Source organism: Lepisma saccharinum, chromosome 4 (assembly GCF_977018435.1).
Source record: "Lepisma saccharinum chromosome 4, izLepSacc3.1, whole genome shotgun sequence".
Taxonomy (NCBI): Eukaryota; Metazoa; Arthropoda; class Insecta; order Zygentoma; family Lepismatidae; genus Lepisma; species Lepisma saccharinum.
The window spans coordinates 80073867-80094323 of record NC_139232.1 but is presented as its reverse complement, the minus strand read 5'-3'; the positions used below and the strand labels follow the sequence as shown (position 1 = coordinate 80094323).

Below are 20457 nucleotides of genomic sequence, written 5' to 3'. Positions count from 1 at the left end.
CGCCATGCTTTTGACCATTGGATAGTAGGGTGCACGGTTTGAATTCTTGGCATCACTCGTCGTCTTTGTAACTGCATTCGATATAAGAATTTGCCCGTAATTGTTTCACTTTGTAATTGCGGGCATGCTATGAGTAAATACGTAAATTCCACCATCGTCGTTTGAAAATAGTTGAGAGTACTGGTTAATTTAGGGACTAAGACAGGGGCTGTAAGTTCGACATCTCGTAAGTAAGAATGTAGCACATCTCCTGCCAGGTTCCGTGTTTTACTCAATAACTGTTGCGGTGTATTAGAAGTGACTGTGCTTTTATTTCAACATTCATCAGGTTAAGTCCTCCAACGCCTTCAGGTAGACACAGTGTCTCATACGCGACCCGTAATACATGTGAACCACTCGGCCACAGGGTCCGGCAATGAAGGAGTATTGCCAGATCCTATGGATGATCAACTGCTGTGCAGGTTATTCAAAATCGATGTGTCTTTGTGACCACCATTTTTATATGCAGTCAAATACAAGTATATTATCTCTAATACAGTACAGATGCATGATGAACTCAAAGCATACAAAAGTTTAGATGATTACAAGTGTTTAGTGAATAGAAAAGTGAAAGGAATAAAATATTATAAATTGGTGCTATTGTTAACGTACGCTGAAGTGGAGCCCTGCCAACAAATCTGCAAGAGTAAATGACAGATTGAAACAAATGCGAAATACTGGTAAATTATGTGTGCTATCAACTTCGCCTTTGCAACTGAGAGGTTTCGGAAAAAATTATGATAAGACATGCCACTTTTTCCTTCCCGAATTGATATACTTCCGTTCACCATGCATGCTATTGAGAAAGGGACCCAGTCCAAGCGATACGTACAGCTTGTGTCTCTTAGGTTCGAAAGGGAGCTTTAAGACCGAAGCGACACGTGTGTCTTGCAAACCAATCTTTAAAAATAAACGAAACCTTCCAAACCAAGTTGATTAGATATCACGGGCCTTCATTACTTTCTTCTATCGATATTTAAGAGTGAAGGGTGGGGCACTATTGTTGTAACTCATCTGCATGTGTTATTAATTAAAGAGGGATAGGATAGGTTACTGCTGTTAATTAATTAAGAATCGCATCTGAGGGCCCACACATGGTGATGACTCGTCTTCGATTCACTCTGTCATAATTCGTGAGGGGCGTTGCAACAATAGCGCCCCCTTCCCCTTTACTCGATTCTTAATTATAAATCGATAGAAAAATGCCAAAAATAACTTGATATCTACTACTAAGTCGCATAGTAAAAAAAATTGCTTTAGGTAATATTTTCGAAGATCATACCACAGCCAGTAGTCTCTATTTTTTACATAGTCCCGGGTTCGAAACAGGTATTTTGTGTAAGTGTTCCTTCATCAATTTGACCATATCTCATATGTCATCGTCGCGACTAGTCGAAAGTGGAAGAAAAGCGACGATAAATAACAAAATAAAATAAAATCGATTATACACGGATCTGGCTCATTCTCCGTCTCGTGTCGACAATTTTCGAAGGATCTGGTGTCGTTCTTGTCTTGAACGTTTCGAAAGTTCTCTCCTGAGGACACACATGCGAAAGACCCTTACACTGCTCTAACCCAATTAGATCGATCTAGCAGCTTTTTAAAATGCGACGCAGGCAGAACATTGCAGCTACTTTCGTCGGTCTGCGATGCATTTGACGAACTCCTCTCGCCTGTTGCAATTGCGTGTTGAGGAGCCAAGGAGTGCGACCGAGTGCCACGCCCCGTGGCGATTGACACAAACAGCTCGAAGCGAGAAGACAGGGTCAAGGTGAGTGGCGTTGTGAGCAGCGTTATATGGGCCACGGGAACGGAGAAGTTTTCGGCATTTTCCTCTATTGTTGTGTTTAGAAACAAGAGGAAAAGTATTTTGCTGCTTTTGTTACTGTACGGTGGCATAACAAGGTTACTGTGCACCAGCGTGAGCAGAAAAAGGGCCCAATATTTTTCTTCTTGCGAAATTAAGAAAACATATAGCCTAGGATTAAAAAGTTGCGTTATGATCAGGGCCGGATTTATCTCTTTGCCGCCCCCCCATACCGTATATCAAGAATAAAAAAAATCATTATTTTCTGTATCACTATTTTTACTATTAACGTCATGCAGTATTAATTAAATGATAGTTACATATAAAAACTGTAACAAAGCGATATGACATAAATTATATAAATTACATTTTAACATTTGCCTTGTTTTTCAGAGAAGACTTTTATTTTTACTTTATTTAAGTGATAGGTACATACCATCATACAAAAAATGTAACAAAGCGATATAACTTTTCTCTTTTTGTATTGTGACCCACTGAGTCACATTATGAGCCACTCATAATGAGCGTAATGACGTTTTAAACTTACCCCAACAAACTCACGTCGGACACTGACACACACGAGACGAGACATGACAATAAGGGGGGAACCCCCGAATATATCCTAACCTCCACCCGCATACATTCGAGGGTATGCGCATGTCCCAGTGCCTCTGATAAAAACTGGGACGGTGCCCGACCCTGTGGCCGAGTGGTTAGCACATCGCGCTGCAACGCCAAGGGTCCCGGGTTCGAATCCCGGTCGGGCTTGGTTGTTTGTGAATGTCCATTCATCAATTTCATCATTTCATCACTCATCCCCATCTTCGCCAATTAGCCAAGAGGCACAAAACGCGAAGTAAAATAAACTAAATCAAATCAAAAAAATCAAAAAACTGGGACGGCAGTTGCTCGTTTTACGGTTCCCCCATTATTGTTACGCTCCATTACTTTATTTGAAATTTGCATTTTACATAAATCTGGAAATAAAAAATTGACAATTACAATAATATTTAATAACAATATATAACATAAATATAATTTGTATAATTACATTGGTATGAGTACAGTACAATGTTAACACATCTATACCTTTCATTTTTTACATGAACCTTAGCTGGAATATGTTTAAAACACGATATGAGTATTGTGTGTATGTATGCATTGTTTAACATATACCGGATTTCGGGATCCGAAATCTATAGTGTTGAGAACTCACGCGCCCTGCATGTTACAATTTCTTGTTACAAACAGTGCATAGGGAGCCAGAGAACGACAGTAGATCAGCATGTGGTTTAAGACCATTGATTTGAGTTATATTAATTCAGTGGGATGGGTATGCTTCACCTCAGAGGCCAGGTGTTCCGCTGTCGGTCTCCAGTTCCCATATTTTGAAGATAGTTTGATGTGATTATGTGCTGTCAGTTCCCATTTGGAATTGTAAAAATGTGTGTAGTATTGTGTGTGTGGAAGAAAGTTACCTGCTGCGTTGTATATCTGTTTGCTGAAATGAATACACTTCAGCAGAAAGCAGCATAGTTGATATGAATTATTGAATGATAAAATAGAGGCGAGACGAGTCACACCACCTACTTACTTCTTGAATAATATTCTCGAGCAGCTAACAGTAGAATAGTACAATGCGAAACCCCTTTAATAATGCTTGCGCCGACAGTTTAATTCTCAACAAATCAACGCGAATCACATGCTTTTGATATGCGGCCAATGCAGGCAGTCACAAGGAACGGCGTTCCTGGAACGCAGCAAAGCCGGTGTTGTCTTTCAAAAGCAAGCGGCAGGCTCCACGTTCTTGCCGCAATCGCCGACCTGGCTCAGCACAATACTGTACATTGGAAACAACAACGTCGGTAATTAAAACAACAAATTAGTAAACATGATCCGAGTCCTGCTAGCCTGTCTCTCTTAAGAAATATTCTTCGTTAACTTATATTTACAATACAACTACATTAAGTAATTCCATTCATGTGTCCGGAGATAAAAAGAGGCCGCCCCTACCAAAGTGCGGCTCTAGGCCCGGGCCTATGAGGCCTATAGGGAAATCCGGGCCTGGTTATGATCCTCTAATCATGCACACACAATAATATTGCTTTTAAATGATTTATGGCTAAAGCGCATTGACATGAATAACCAAATAATTTTTGTTGAATTAAATATATTATAGCCAGGGAAAGTGCATTACATGATCCTATAACTCCTCACCAAATTGTAATTTTAATAAAATTAATTTTAGCCAAAGCACAGTGACTTTTTAAACATTTGCTTCTTGTACTCAGTTTTACGCAAAAATTCATCGCTTGATGTAGTGTGTGGTAAAATAGTGTGCTTGCAAATCTTCTCCTAATGCAGAAATATTTAGGTTACACCTCCTAGAACTCACCCTGGAAACGTAGCCATCATATATTACCATCCCACCACTTCATTTCATTCACATTTCGATATGTTAATTTATTATTATTATTATTATTGCAAATTATTATTAATGCAACTTTTTAGCCCTGTATGTTTTTGAAATTTGAAAAGGAAATGGACCCATTCTATTGTGCACCCACAGCAGCAGGTAAAATGTGCAGGGTCCCCACTGAAAATAATCAAATTTGTATTTTTACTATTCTAATTTACCTTTTCATCTATTAGTCTAATTGCAGTGAGGATGAATAATGATTAAGTTTATGAAGGGACACTCACGATAAACATCTGAGTACCCTATCTGGACATAAAAGTGAACTTAAAAACTAATTTTGGCCGTTTTTTGTCAGCCAGTGAGGTGGCTGGGTTAAGAGAGCTATACTATCTTGGGTTTGTGACAAACAGACCAATAGGTGTAATTATCCCCACGATTCGCTCAAGAAGACATAAAAGATGAAACAGTGGAAGAACATGTAGTACAACGGAACAACTCTTTCTGAACTGAAAAGGTGTACTGAACTTTGTGTGGTGAAAATGTGACCGAAAGTGAAGCAGGGTGTTGAGCTTAATATGCATACTGGACTGGACGCCTGTGACTCTGTATTCTTCATAAGTGTCATTATCTTCTTCACATGCTAGCAAAAACTCCATCTTGACAGCTTGTGTGTGGAGACATCACTTCCCACGATGAAGGGAATAAAATATGTGTTATATAATCGGAAAAATAGTGACAAACTGAGAGGTTTGGCAGGGTGTCAGTCCACTGGCAGTCAGTTTTGACTTCTGATGAACTGTTTAAAGCAACGACCAAGCAAGCTCACTTTCTTTAAGTGAGATGGTCCACTGTTTTTTAGTACACTTTTCAAACATTCAGCAACCCATTTTCTATAATTATGACATCCAATACTCCTATCAAAATGATGTTCACCCTAGAAGGCTTTACTGGTTCAACTTGATGCAATTTCTAGGTTATAAAAAATTTCAAGAACACATAGACAATCTTCAGGGCTCCATGACAAAGCAGCTGTTCTAAAGGTTTAAGGCCTGCAATGTTTTCTATGCATTCTTGAAATTTTGGATAACCCCAGCAGGTTAAAAACCCCTGTGAACAAAGAACAAAAACAACACACTGAAAAAATGTTATGTCCAGCATCTGTGAGATACCAGTAAACAAGAATGACTGAGAGATTAGAACACAGCCTGCCTGTCATGTACTGCGACACCATCAGGAATTTACAGCAATTCTCTCCATGCACAACATCAAGAACACTACAGAAATTTAGGAATCTGTTACGAAATCCAAAGAACAACCTAGGATTAATAAAAATTGTTGGAATTTCTCAAATCTTGAGATTTTTGGCAAGACTTTCAATGGACAATATGAGGAATATAAGTTACATGAAAAACCTTTGCTCCAAAAAGTCAAGCTTAGCTAATCTCTGCACAAGCAGTGACAAAAAGTGCTTGACCAATGAACAAGTGTGAGGGAAGGTGATTGTGTATAGGGGGAAAATCGACTGCAGTTACCAGCCTTACCAGCCTGCTTCGCTCCACCCACTCACTTTCTACCATTCTCTACCATTATGGGTAGCCTTGCTCCGGAGATTCCCAGGATAGAGTATAAGTTGCAGTGCTCGAAGTGAGCAGGATGTGGGGGGGATGGTATCTCTCAATGAACAAAATGTTTGCAAAGCATCTCCCCAGCTGTCTCATTGTCGCCATCATAAACATGGACGTCGCCAGAAATTTTTGCAGGGGGGTGGGGGTAGGGCAAATGATAAAAGTTGAATAGTAGAAAAATAATTATTATTATTACCACGGTTATAAATGTTATTATACAATAATAAATATTATAAACTGACAAAAATAAATTTTATTTGAAATAATAATAATTATTATTATTATTATGTAAATGGGGAGATTCGATGCACCAAACGAGTGAATACCAGCACAACTATTTTCCATTATTTATTTTGCATTTTATGCATTTAGTATCTGAAATGCATTTTGGTATTAACTTTTGCATGTCTTGTTAAAGAAAAGGCTTTAAATGTTAGGGGATTTTTTTTTTTTTTTTATATAAAGTTTGTTGTGTGACCTCCCACTTACAACTGTAATTACATGTATTAGAATTTTGAAAACTGTGGAACCATTTGTTCTTTGAAATGGTAGAATATAACTTTGTTCCTGTATTTTTCACTCAATGTTTTCGATCCAATTTGATTATTCTGTTCGAATACTAACTAAATAATCTTTATTTCTGTTCTTAACAATAAGGGTAACAAAGTTTCGGCTTTCTTGTATCTTTAAATGAACAATTTCAATTTCCAGGGGAGGTCCACCGACCCATTCAACCCCCCCCCCCTCCCAATGCCCATGATCATAAACAATAGGAGTATCCCCCCAGCTAACTCCAAGGCTCAACCAAACATCTCCCCAACAAATATTTTCCACTTCAAGCACTGCTAAATAGTCAATGTAATCTATGTGAAGAAGTTTTACACACATGTTTATGTACATGTACATTAGGGTGGCACTTATTTTACAATTTTTGAATTTCTTTACAGGACACCCCTTCAACCGATGCCATTCATGAAGCAAATAAACGGTGTAAAATTTCAATTCAATTCAAGAATAGAAAGGCATGCCTCAAGGCAGTTGAAGTTCTTTTTAGGCTTGCTTCAAATGTGTAATAGCCCACTCAATGAAGGGGTAAAAGTGTCTGTAATGCATTACTTTTTTATAGTAACTTTTCAAACTCTGATCACTTATTTAGTGCAAGTGTAAAACTGTTTAATTATCTATGAAATATCATGGTCTGTTTTTATTCTAGTTCAGAAAACTTGTGGGGGAACAACAAAAGAGAACTGTACCTACTTCACAAATCCTGAGTTTCCTTCTCCAACTACTGGTTTAATGTCCTGCACTTTAGATATCACTAAAAGCCATGATGGTGTTACACAGCTACGACTGGACTTCCAGAGACTGGAGGTAATTTTGTTAATCATTTTACTTTTAAAAAAAAAAAAGGGGCCTTTTTCTTTGTAAGGAGAGAAAACTGGGGCAATGCATGAAAATTTAGCACAAATTAGATTTCTGTTTTATTATAAAAGTGTAAATTTAGAGTCTACGTGTGGGAAAGGATAATGTTTTGGCAAATATAATATGTAGTAAAGGATACTGGTTATGTTTAAACCTTAGAGTGCCCCCTGAGATTTCTGGAAAGAGTAAATGTAATTCGAATGGTTAAATTGTAGCGATATTTTATAACAAAAATATTGTTTTCTGTAACTTACGGACCGTAAGTTACAGCAACTATTATTATTATTATTATCATTATTAATATTATCGTTATTATCAGTGGCATGGCATGACTTTTTCAAAAGTGTTTCCGGCTATCAGTATGACAATTATGCCTGCTAGACTTTATCAACCTCTCCCCCCTCCCCTCCGGTAAAGAAAACATGTCTTCGAGCCAAATATTTGTTCATTTCGTTCCTGTTTTGCAATCACAGTGATTTAGCCACAAACACTCCTTCAAATAACTAACACTCATGAGACAGTTACTATGAAAATCCAATGAATAATGGTAGACCCTTGTCAATTCTTCATCTGTCTCTGTTTCTTTACAATGAGGTGCGAAGGGGAAGAAGAAGAACCAGACTTTTCTCGGGTTAGTTTGATGTTTGTGTGGTGAGCGTGTTGCAGATGACAGAACTCCTCTCCTTTGTGGAAGGGAAGCTCAGGTATACGTACTACTGTTGCCAACTTAGTATTTTGGAGCAAGGTTTGTCCAAATCACGAATCACACCAAGGAACTATATTTTCGTCTATTACCTAACTGGTCTCAGTTGTAGTTCAATCCAGCCTTGGCTCTGCAGTCTACCTCTAGTTGCTTCACAGAAATGGTATTCTTATTTTAGGCCGGATTTAGCTCTTTTCTGCTAATCTGATGTGACAACACTGACTGATCTGGTCGGTCTGAATGGCAACAGGGCCCCTTAACAGGCATATGAATAACCCCATAGCACACTATGCCCCAAAGTCCTTCCCTGCTCTTTCCTTGCATTGGCACCCTCTTCTCCCTTGTTGCCTCTTCAAGATAGCGGAACGGCCTCCCTCTTCTCTTCTGTCGGCTACAGAAAAAATGTCCTAGGCAATATCTACTCGACAGCAACAGTGTTCATTAATGTATTTAGTGTCATTTTATTGAAACAACTTTTTAATTCTTTACATTTTGCTGTTACCTGTGGTAACACCGGCTACATGCACGCCATGTCTCTGGTTATTATTATTTTACAGTACCCTTTCACATGTAAAAACATGGATTAGAGGTACCATGAAGGACAGTAGATTAAGTGGTCTCTGACTGATTGATATCTGTGCACTGTGAAAGAGTATGAAAAGAGAAAGAACTGTTCATCAACAAAGTGATAGGCTAGATGAAAGGAAGCAAGGTGAATCCTGTTTCTATCTAGACTCGAATCTGAACTTGTATACAGCGCCAAAGAATTTTCAATCAAATTTGAATTTGATGATTTGTAAAGTAGTAGTAGTAGTAGTAGTAACTAATAATAATAATAATAATAATGATGATGATAATAGCAATAATAATAATAAACATTTCTATGACTCTGAGACCCCTGAGAAAAAATCCTGTGGGCGCCCTTGCTTAGAATCATAATTTACAATCATCAAAATGTAAGACTTCTTTTTGGAGAATACTTAGAATATCATATATTCAGATATTATGTCACATTATTCATTTACATTTCCAAATCTGTGATTTAACAAATCATACAAATCAATCATAAAAATACTCACTGTAACATTTAGCAACTGTGTACATATAAATCTTATAATTTCATTATTTTATTTCACTTCATTATTGTTATTATTATATTATTCATTGTTCCAGATTACTGAATATATATATGTACTCGTACTAAAGACAAAAGCAACTAACATTAGATACCTATGTTCCATAATTTATAGGTATACGTTTTTTATTCATTGTATATAGCTATTGTTGCGTTCACTGGTATCATGAGCATTCTATGTGGGGATCGAACTCGTGAACGGTTAAGGGAGCCTGATGATAGAGCAAGGTACGCTTTATGTTCCCCCTACAATCTCCCCAACTTAGCCCAAGCAGAGAGTAGAAGGAATCAAGGGATGTCGATGATGCATCTTACCTCTCGACTTCAGGTGACAGATCCTGGAGTCCTGGGTTCGCTGGCCCACAGTCTTCCGTTTCTGTGGCAGGTCGACGATGTGTGGGTTCTAACTATTGGTTACCACTCCGGGCTGCATCTGGTCAATGTGACTAAGTCAGCGAGCAGTACTAGCCAAGTTGACTGTAGGCAGGTACGGCCGACATGCTTAGTAACGTAGCGGTTGCCCTCAGCGAGACGGCGACTCAAGAACCTACAGCTCCTCTTGGACAGATACTTGTGTTGTCGCTTGCCGCTGGCTACTTGTTACTAACTCGCTGATGAATGACTGCCGAATTCTGCCCTTTTAACCTACCATAGGGCATTGCTCAGATGCTGACTCAGCCTTCCGGGTTCATCGCTTGTCATGCACCTGGTAGTGTCTTTTGGAATGTTGCATCTCCTGACGTCACTTGCTTCCGCTATTGCTAGAATATTTGATTGTGTCGCTTGGCCAAGTGTCTGCTTTGAGTTTAGCTTTTTTACAATGTCTACCTTGAGTCTTTCCACAATATATATAATTGTTCTTATTTGTACTGATTTGTAATCCTTTTAATGTTTTTTTTCTTCTAAATCTCCCAGACAAGGGTATGCTGTAAGAACGGCCCTACAGGCCAAAACACGCTCGCTCTAATAAAGACTATTTATTATTATTATTATTACACATTACAGGCCAAGTTTCAGCCCAATATTTTCTAACCCATATGACATCAAGAATCTTTCCACATTCTTCTATGTATTTAACTCTATTTGGTTCATCTTTTGAAAAGTAAAACCACACTGAAAAAAGTTAAAGCCTGACATCAGTTTTTGTCAGTACTGCACTTAATGGTTGCTTTTGATAGTAACTAAATATCATGCTAGAGTGTGCATCAAGTCTCCTGCATATGGCCTTGAACGGCTGAACAGCACCAGCAAATCACAGACGTGTGGCGTTGCCTAGTTCCGTGACAAGGTGTTTCGCTTAACCATGCTGTCTCTCTTCCGTGTGAGATTTCGACATGGCACCACTGCAGTGCGCTGCTATTGGCAATCGCCATATCCAGGAGATTTGACGCGCACTCTAATGCCATATTGGCTGCTCAAATTGCTGTCTAGCTGGAACCTAATTAGATCATGTTTAGTGGCTTGCCATAAGCTGGAAGTGGTCAATGAATCAATGAGGATACTTAAATGACAACATGGTGGATGCTATTTAGAACTACCCACACCATACCTTATGCAGACATGCTGGCGTTTCAATTGTGTGGTATTAAACAGTGTATGCCTCTAAAACTAGCAGCAGAATGAATAGGACATATATTGGACGTGGAGATAAGGGTACCCCTGCACGTTCCAACATTCTGTGAAGGCATTTAGGAGAATTCAATTTCAAGATTGACCGAGTTGGGTGTTTTAAGTCCACTTGATGCACAGTAAGGTTAATTGGGACTGAACCTAGTTTAAAGTGGGATCCGAATCACTATGTGCCTCCATCGGGTAACAAACCTGGGACAACCTTGATTTCAATTTCAAGAAAAAAGAAGTTTGTGCAAGGAAGATACCTTGAAAAATGGGAATACAGAAGGGGGTCAACAGGAACCACATTCCCTAGAAAGTGAATGCCTGCCTAGAAATTATATATATATTTCTCCCTCCATCTTTCTCTCTCTCTTTCTCTCCTGTCTCAGTAGGAAGTAATTGAGTGTTTTGTTTCTGGTCTGAGACAGACATGCTTGTCCTCTGATAACAGGGAAATGTGGAATAGATCCTGGTGATTATATATGAAACATTACTGAAATATACACGTTGCGCATGAAAAACCGGCCTGCCTCATCTCACTTGGTCTGAAACTAAACTTTCTCCTAAATTAATGGGCTTGAAAGATAAGAAGAGGTGCAGCTACAGAGGGAGGAGAAGATGGGGAGAGGGGTGGAATGGCAGATTGTAGAAGAAATAATAGTTTGAGACCAAATGAGCAAGAATGTCTGACAAGATGAGGCAGGCTGGTTTTTCTTGCCCAACTCTGTATGTATTATAAGAAGTACTCACTCACCTTGGCACATCGTAAAGTTACCCTGTATCCATTGTTAAGTTTGCCTAACTTCTTCAGGGATAGATTTTGAAACACGATCACATTCACAATGGAAACTGTAGCATTAAATATGTACTATGTATTCATAGGAAGGTTAAAATGGTTGCAGTACTACATATAAAAGATGAAGGCTACAATATGGGACCGACACATTTTATAATATTTACAAAGTTAGCATGTGGTCTGGGCCAAGATTTAAGTACTACTGACTTAGTTTAATGCATCAGAGTTTACTTCAATTTTACAAAATCTTTAAAATTTTAAATTTTTATCCCTGTATTTTTGTTGTACACTCACTTAAGTTCTCCCTTTCTTTTGATTTTCACAGCTCCGAGGAGCAACTGACGGAAACTGTATGGAAGATCGGCTCATGATTATTGGCCAAAATACAAACAGCATTGCACCTGTAATATGCGGCATTAACAATGGCCAACACAGTAAGTTTGTAACATATTAATGTTAAAACTATTTAGGTATATGATTTCGTGGATTCTCACAATGCTGTTACACATAAAAGGTATTTGATGCATAGTTTTGCTCCTAAATAATTCACCTAATGCGATGGTAAACTAAACAATAGAAATACAAGATAAAGTTGGTAAATAGATCACAAACAATGCTGGGACAGCTGATAATGGAAGTCAGTAATTTTGAAAGGTGTCAGTATATGGTAATATATCCGAGTTTAGTAAGAGGTAGCAAACTTAAGATATTCACCACACATGTGCAGCTTGGCATAATAAATAGGGTGACCATACGTCCCGTTTTGACTGGGACAGTCCCATTTTTTGAGGCATGTCCCGTTCGTTTAATTTAAAAAGCACTATTTGTCCCATTTAATAACAGTCTAAAAGTTAATGTGAAACCCAATTCTAAATTTGGGAGATATTTCAACTAAAAAAGTGATGCAATAGCAGTATTGCAACATCGCACCGTGACAACACAGCGGACTGTTTTTTAAGCACTTCATAACAATCGAAATGTTCTGTTCATTGTCGTTGATCGACAAAGACTCAACCAAAGAAGGGAAGGAATCATTGTCGTCGAGTAGTTTGCATTGTGAAGTTAGCTCGCGCCGCGGCTGGTTTTCTTTTATGCATGTTCCGTGAGAATAAGCTTGGCCAAGAAGCGATCGTGCAGTTTCAATTCGGACCTGCAAGAATAATTCAAATTTCTTCGTTTAGACTCAAACTCAAAAGATAATTCTCATGTTGCGTGTCAGATATGTGGTGTACATTTTTCAGTCTCTCACGGTGGAAGAAGTGACATTAACCAACACCTCATTTCAAAGAAACACAAAGAGGCTGAAAAAGCAAAATGTAGCACCTCTAGTGTCACGTCACTCTTTGAGAAAGTGCAAGACGAGAAAATTTCCGCTAGTGAAGGAGTTTTTGCGTATCATAGTGTGAAACATGGACATAGCTTCGATCAAATGACTGCACATCGAAGTTAATAAAGAAGCTTTACGAACCAAAATATTCCGCGGCTCGCACTAAGAGTGAAGCAATTGTGTGTAACGTGTTGGCACCGTTATCTTTGGAGGATGTGAGGAATAATTTGGCATCTTGCTCGAGTGTTACGCTAAGTATTGACGCTTCTAACAAGAATTCTGAGAAACTGTTCCCTATGTTAGTAAGATATTTCCTTCCTGCGACTGGTATTCACACAAAAATTCTTGAATTCGCATCACTGCCAGGTGAATGTTCTGAACTGCAATACTCGCTGTTGACGAAGGTAATCGAAACATATAATTTGCAAGATAAAGTTGTGGGACTTTGTGCCGATAACACTAATACAAACTTCGGCGGTGTAAATAGGCGTGGAAAAAACAATGTGTGGCAAAGGCTTCAGTCTCAAATCGGCAAGGAACTAATTGGAATTGGTTGTGTTGCACATATCGTTCACAATTGTTTGCAAACCGCCATGGACTGTCTTCCTTACGATATTGAAAGTTTTGCTGTGAAATTGTACAAATATTTTCATGTGTAAACAGTTCGTGTAGAACAACTTAAAGATTTTTGCAGTTTTGCTGTTGTGGAATATGCAAATACCCTTTCTTGACATTACGACCAGCACTGAAAAGAATCTTAAATATTTTTGCAGGACTGAGTTCTTACTTTCTTTCGCAAGAAAAGCTTCCCCTTATTTTTTTAAAAAACAAACTATTTTGTGACCCTACTTTTGAACTGTATCTAATGTTTGTGATGGGAAGACAAGAAGAAAGATTTGTCACTACTTGGGTTAGAACCCATTTGTACTCTTTAGAAGATTCTGGTGATATTAGAAGTGAAGAACTTCTAGCCACTGTTGATATTTTTTACAAAACCTGCTTGGAATACCTTGAAAAATGGGAAACTAGTTATGGTGGAGCAGAGAATGTTCAGTGGGTTCTGCTGCAGAGTACACCTAGTTGGCGTGATATCCAAAATAGTATGTCAACAATTCCTGAGAAATTAGTAAATGTTCATATATTTGCTACTTTAGAAGACGAAACAAAACTATTTGATCCGTGGCAGTGTGCGAGATAAATCATAATACAACTCCAAAAGAACTGGGAAGAAAATGTTTGTATTTCGGATAAATGGGTACAGGTGTTTAGTAAGTTGGAAGCAAACCACATAAAGTACGACGTCCTATTAAAACCTGTGGAAATGGTGTTGTGCTTGCCTGGAACATCCACTCCCGTTGAGCGTGTTTTTTCAATCGTGAACAATATGTGGACTGATGAAAAATCGTCCTTGCATGTATCAGCAATGAAGTCTCTCTTGCTGGTGCGAGTAAATTTCACCGAGACTTGCAGGGAGTTTCATGAACGATTACTGAAGAACAAGCTGTTTTGAAGAAGATTGGTTCTTCAGATAAATACTTTTGGCAGTCTTTAACTTTAACTTCTGGGATGTCTATATGCAAATAGCCTAACAATTATAAAAAAAATTATAAATACAATTTTGCAACGTGAGATCATATTTTATTTATTGTTTGTGATGTGATCTATGTATTCATATAATCCATAATTAATATATTTAATACGTCAATAATGACAATAATTTCATAATTAGACGTAACGTACTTTACAGAAATCGGGGGGTTGGGGGGTTAAACTGAGCTCCTTGGGATGTCCCGTTTTGGAAGCGAAATATTATGTGATGTCCTGTTTTGGGAGCAAAATATTATGGTCACCCTAATAATAAATGGCGACTTTTAAATTGTAGGTCCAGTCCTGATTAGTCTCATGAGCATAAAGTGGACTTAAACAAACTTTGTGTGTGTAATGATATATTAAAATATAACTATCTTTTCTTTTTCAGTGTATGTTGATGTCGATCAAACAGCTGGGCCATATCAATTATCAGTAATGGGAATGGGTGATGGACCAAGAACATGGAGGATCAAAATAACTCAACTGAAGCCAGGAAATCCACTTACAGCACCATCCAACTGCCTCCAGTACTACACTGGAATCACGGGTTCTTTCCAGTCCTTTGGTTACAGCAGTGAAGGGTCTCCACTTGGAGCAGCTGAAAGTCTCACAGTAGGCATTTTAACAATCATTACTGTCAATTCTACTTCTGTTCATTCCATGGTTTATTAACTAAGAAGTTAGTGAATGCTCATAACGAGCAGAAATAACAAGAACACAACTGTAAAAAGTTGGAATATTTTAATATTGACAGTTTAATTATTTATTTATTAGTTAATATTTCTTGTTATACATATGCTAATTAATAATTCTGAATGTTGAGTAAGGGGCTGCAAAGAACCAGATGGATGTAGCTTTAAATTATCAAATATACAGGAAAGAGAAAATAATGTATTCTTAGGAATATGTCTGACTAAAAAAAAATATGGAGTTACCTTATTTACACGTGTATAATGCGCGTGCGTGTATAATGCGCACCCTGGTTTTTGATATGGTAAAGTGCCAAACAATTATATCTAGTATATAATGTGCAGTATAATTCAGAAACAAGAAATGGCTTTCATAGTTGTACGAGGTGCATGCATGAATTCCACCAGAATGGAATGCTTTTGTTGGTGTAGCAGAACATTACATTACAAAGTGAAAAATTGTGGGACATGACTTTTAGACTTTCATATGCAATTTTGCTCATTTCCTCTTTACATTTTCTAAAAAAAACTTTTCAAAATATTTACTTTTTCCATGACTAATGTAACTTTTATAGGAGCCACATTCAGGACCTTCAAATTAGCAGTTAGCAGCAAAAGATTTCTTCCATTAAAGCATTTACACACTTGAAATACGTCATATTATTTGGCCAGTAATACATTTTAATTATTATTTTATTTTTCCTTGTGTTTTATTTCATCCAAAGTGCCATAAACATCAGAATGTTCCTTCATTTTGTGATAAACATATTTCAATCACCTTTCACATTAGTGTCGCCATCTTGAATGGAATACTGTTACCATATTCAGAAACTACAGAATTTAAGCTTTACAATGATATATAACATGATAGGGTTCCATAAACGCAAAAAATCAATGCAGGTGTCACAAAATCATGGAATGACCATGTACGGTTTTATGTTGGCTCTCCGAATTATTCCGTGCATATGCACCACAGTTTTTGGGGACAAAAATGTTGGAAAAAAGTGTGCATTATACATGAATAAATACGGTATGTTCCTCTTGTTTTCACATGATGAATATGAAAAATCATGAAATTTTTCCATCAGTATTAATCAGAACCTGACCTATTGGTAGTTTCACTGGATTAATTTTTGAATGAACTGACCAATGATGATAATTCGTATCACATTAACGTAGGTATTTCAGTTAACACAATTTTATCTTCATAATTTTCAATAGTTTTCAAAATATTCCAAAAATTGGTATTCATATACATTGCATGGCCAACCGTAATGTTGATTTAAATTATGTGACTCATTAACTTTGTGCCTGTTATCAGGTTCTATTGTGTTTTACAATTCTATTTTCAGAACAATTTGAACTATGCCGTGTGCATACGTAAGGAGCCTGGTTTCTGTACAATAACATACACCAATATAGATCCATTAGATAATGAAGAACAATTTCAACTTACAAATATAGATGGTATGTAAATCTTCCAATAAGTTCGTACTAGTAAGTGGTAAATTATGGCTTTATCAGGGTTTGAACTAAGTATGACTGCATTCCAACCCACTGTTCTGACCAACTAAACTATAATTAGTTGTGTTTAATTAATCTGTGTGTTACAGTCAATCGAAGTAAAGATATTTTCTTTTCAATCACTAACACAATAATATTGCTAAACCTGGGTCACATACAGATCTATCTATGGGTAGAGGCCAGGGTTGGCATTTTATCTGTTTTTTTTTCCAGATAAAACCCAGGCACAACTGGGTTTTATTGGTTTTTTTCAGGTTATGTTTAAAAATATATATATTAAAAATGAAATATTTTTTCTCCTAGTAGTAATGCATTGTAACATTCAATTTGTATTGCTTTATACCCTGTCCCAATTACCTCTGGAACAAGCAAATGAAAACAAGTCTCTGCACAAGTAGTAACATGAGATGGCTCCACCAATGAACAACTGGAGAGAGAAATGGAAATTCCTGGATGGGAGGGGGGGGGGGGGGAAGTGACTGCAGTTACCAGCCTTCACAGCAGCATGTACTGTTTCGCTCTGCCCACTCTATTTCCTCCCCCTCTCTCCGATGCTATGCACACCCTTGCTCCAGAAATAACTGTGACAGGGAATAGTTAACTGAATCAAAAACTATTTAACAATTCTGTTAACATAATCTGTTCTAAACCAACAGTTTGATTCTATTCTTCCAGGAGGGTGTAATGGTTAATGCTGTTGCTTTGTGATCAGTTTTCAGGGTTGCATTCCCTGAGAAGACATACTTTGGTGTATCCAAGAATCAGACTACCGAGGGATGGGGGGGTACAAAATATGTTATGACCAGTGTTTTTTTTCTTTCTGGTAGTCAACAACGGTACTTATTAGGTGAGGACTAATAACATTTTATTCTAACAAGAAATGCCTACGATCCCAGAAGTCCTGGGTTCGAATCCCAGCCTGGGCATGGGTATTCTTTGTGTCCCTTCATCAATTTCATCATATCATCACTTGTTCTCATCTTTGCGATTAGCCAAATGTGGCAGAAAAGAGGAGTAAAATAAAGCAAATCAATCAATCAATCAGTAAAACAAACAACAGAAATGCATATGCATGTGTGTGTGTGTGTGTGTGTGTGTGCTTGGATGCATCATCGTTTATGATCATAACACAATTTTGAGTAGTTGTTATGATGAAGACATTAACATACAACACTGTAACATATCAACTTGAATAGTGCTGGAACCTTTCTTCCCAGGAAAAAAAAAGCAATAACTAACTTTTTACAGACTTAATTTTATCAATCAGGTTTGCCACCTTCTTCCTACATAATGATACTCAAATTTAGGCATGTTAAAGTATATGTTTTTCAAGATTAAGCACATTTTTAGTTAATACGATTAGTGAATATTCCATTGTAAAATTCGCCATCCTCCGTGGTGAAGTGGTTAGCACATTGTGCTACGATGCCAGGGGTCCTGGGTTTAAATCCCAGCCAGGGCATGGATGTTTGTGAGTGTCCATTCATCAATTTCATCACTCATCCCCATCTTCGCAAATTACCCAAAAGTGGCACAAAAAGCGAAGTAAAATAAAGCAAATCAATCAAAACCATTCTGAACTTAGTTTATGAAACAAATTATTTTGTGAATGCAGTGTTGTGCCTATGTTGGAATGAATTATGTTACAGCTACAAACACGTTTTATATCTCATTTATTTCATGCACCATAGACCATTAAATAATCCAAAAGTACTATGTAACACAATGTTTTAAATCTGCTACAATACAGTTTGTTCCCAGTTGTGTTTTCATTATTTTTCTGGATGTTTCAAACAAAAATACCTCCTCCATGTATTAACCATGTCAAATTATAAGTGTGCCGTATTTAATTGTCTGGCTGAATTCATCCAAATGGAATACCTAATACATCTTTCAAAATATCTGGCTGCTATGAGAATGACAATTTCCATGGTCAAAACATTGGTGACCTCCAATTTGGTCCACAACGATCCCCAAGTGTGCAGTGTATTTCAAAACCTTTATTGTCACATTATAGCTTAAGAGAAGCCCTAAAATTCTAAAGAGTCTATTTTCTTAATCCCCAAAAATGTAGTTTAGGCAGAGATTTGAAAGTGTCATCAGAATTTGGAATAAACTTCAGCATAAGAAAAATCAATTTTATATCTACATTCTTGAAATACTTTGAACAAATGCAAATTAAAAACAAAATCATTCCTGTGATGTATCTAGATGTGATTAATTTCAGCTAAAAACCTCTAAATTTGCTGCAGTTATTGTGGTCTCAAAATTGGTGACTTACCTAACCTTCCTAAAACACACACTACATTACAGTGTTTTTACTAAAAACTTAAAACTCAAGTGATGCCGTAACATTGCTGAGACTTGTGTTTCTTAATCTATGAAAATATAACCTAGTCAAATATGAGCATAATATAAAGTTTTCGCAAGACATGTTAAACCAGTCTGTCGTCTACTATCTTTAAACATGATGACCAATATTTCTCAAATACAATGTGAGATCAATCCTTCAAGTTATCTTACAACTATAAAAATTGCAACTCAAAACCTTTGCATTTATGGCAGTTATCAAAATAGAACGTGTGTGATTTTACCTTTAACCACCACTCCTCTCCTAAGATATGAAATATTATTTTACAAGTTTTACTACATTGTAGAGCATAGCATAGAGCCTGCCCGCAACATGTGGAAAATAAGTTTTTCATCCACCATCTTGAAACAAATTGTTCAATTTTGTTCACACGTTTTTTTAGCTGCAGAAATAATTTTACCTAAATGATTCTAAATTTACAGCAGTTGTCATCATCAAGTAGATGACTTATCCCTACTTGCCCATCCACCCTAACTCATGATCCTCCTAAATCATGCACTATATTTTCATACTTTTATTGTCAAATTATAGTGCAAGTACATAAAGCTGGTGTTAGTTTCAAGCACAAAGCTGACATTGTAGTAATTATGAAGATGCACGACTTGCATGGCTACAGAGCTCCTAACGAGACATAAATAACATTTTACTGCATAGGCAAGCAACCCGTTAGGATGAGAAATGAGAAAAATAATTTAAAGTGTGTTCCAATTTAATTATGTTACAATTAACAACATTTCAATAAAATGTACTCAATTCTCCCTTGTAATGCTTAAACATTGTGTCAATTGATCATCACAGTTGAAACTATGAAGCACTATGATTTCCCCCACATAAGGAAGTGACTGATAACCAAAGTGCTCCCACATTTCAAAAAGCTTTGTTCAAGTATGCTGCATCAATAAATGCAAACGTTTTATCTAAAAATTTCTGATACCTTTCCTATTTTGTTTCTTGGATATATGATCTTTATATTTGTGTTAAATGTTCATTTCTAGCATTATTTGAGGAAAACAGCCTGAAAAAAACCACTATGACTTGTACTACATTCACTATTTTTAGTATTATAAGCTCTGATAAGATTTTTCTTTACAAGTTTTCAAAAAAAAATTGACAATTATAGAACCTCAAGGATTTAACACATTCGGGTCTGGCCTCATAATACAGCATTGTTACCTCTGGTCTGCGGTTTTTGGTTGTTTTTCAAAAAATCATAAAAAAAATATTTGTAATTTGTTTTTATTAAACCATATATTTCTTAAATCTACAAAACTTCCTCTTTTCAATGAACAAAAATTTGTTAAATTTTATTTTCATTTTCAGACGTTTTTTAATATTTTTTTCAGCAATGTTTTGTGAAGAAGAAAAAAGTACAACATTGTAACAAATGTTAATATAG

General features: G+C 36.9%; 1 protein-coding gene across 1 annotated transcript in view; it reads left to right on the top strand.

Annotated features, from left to right (window-relative positions):
- Window positions 1–20457, top strand: part of LOC145987229 (uncharacterized) — a 51099-nt gene that overhangs the window by 27157 nt on the left and 3485 nt on the right. Inside the window, exons 3-6 of the mRNA XM_083121747.1 lie at window positions 7104–7261; window positions 11886–11994; window positions 14866–15089; window positions 16519–16633. Coding sequence (XP_082977873.1) covers window positions 7104–7261; window positions 11886–11994; window positions 14866–15089; window positions 16519–16633 — 606 coding nt within the window. The remainder of the gene's footprint in view (window positions 1–7103; window positions 7262–11885; window positions 11995–14865; window positions 15090–16518; window positions 16634–20457) is intronic.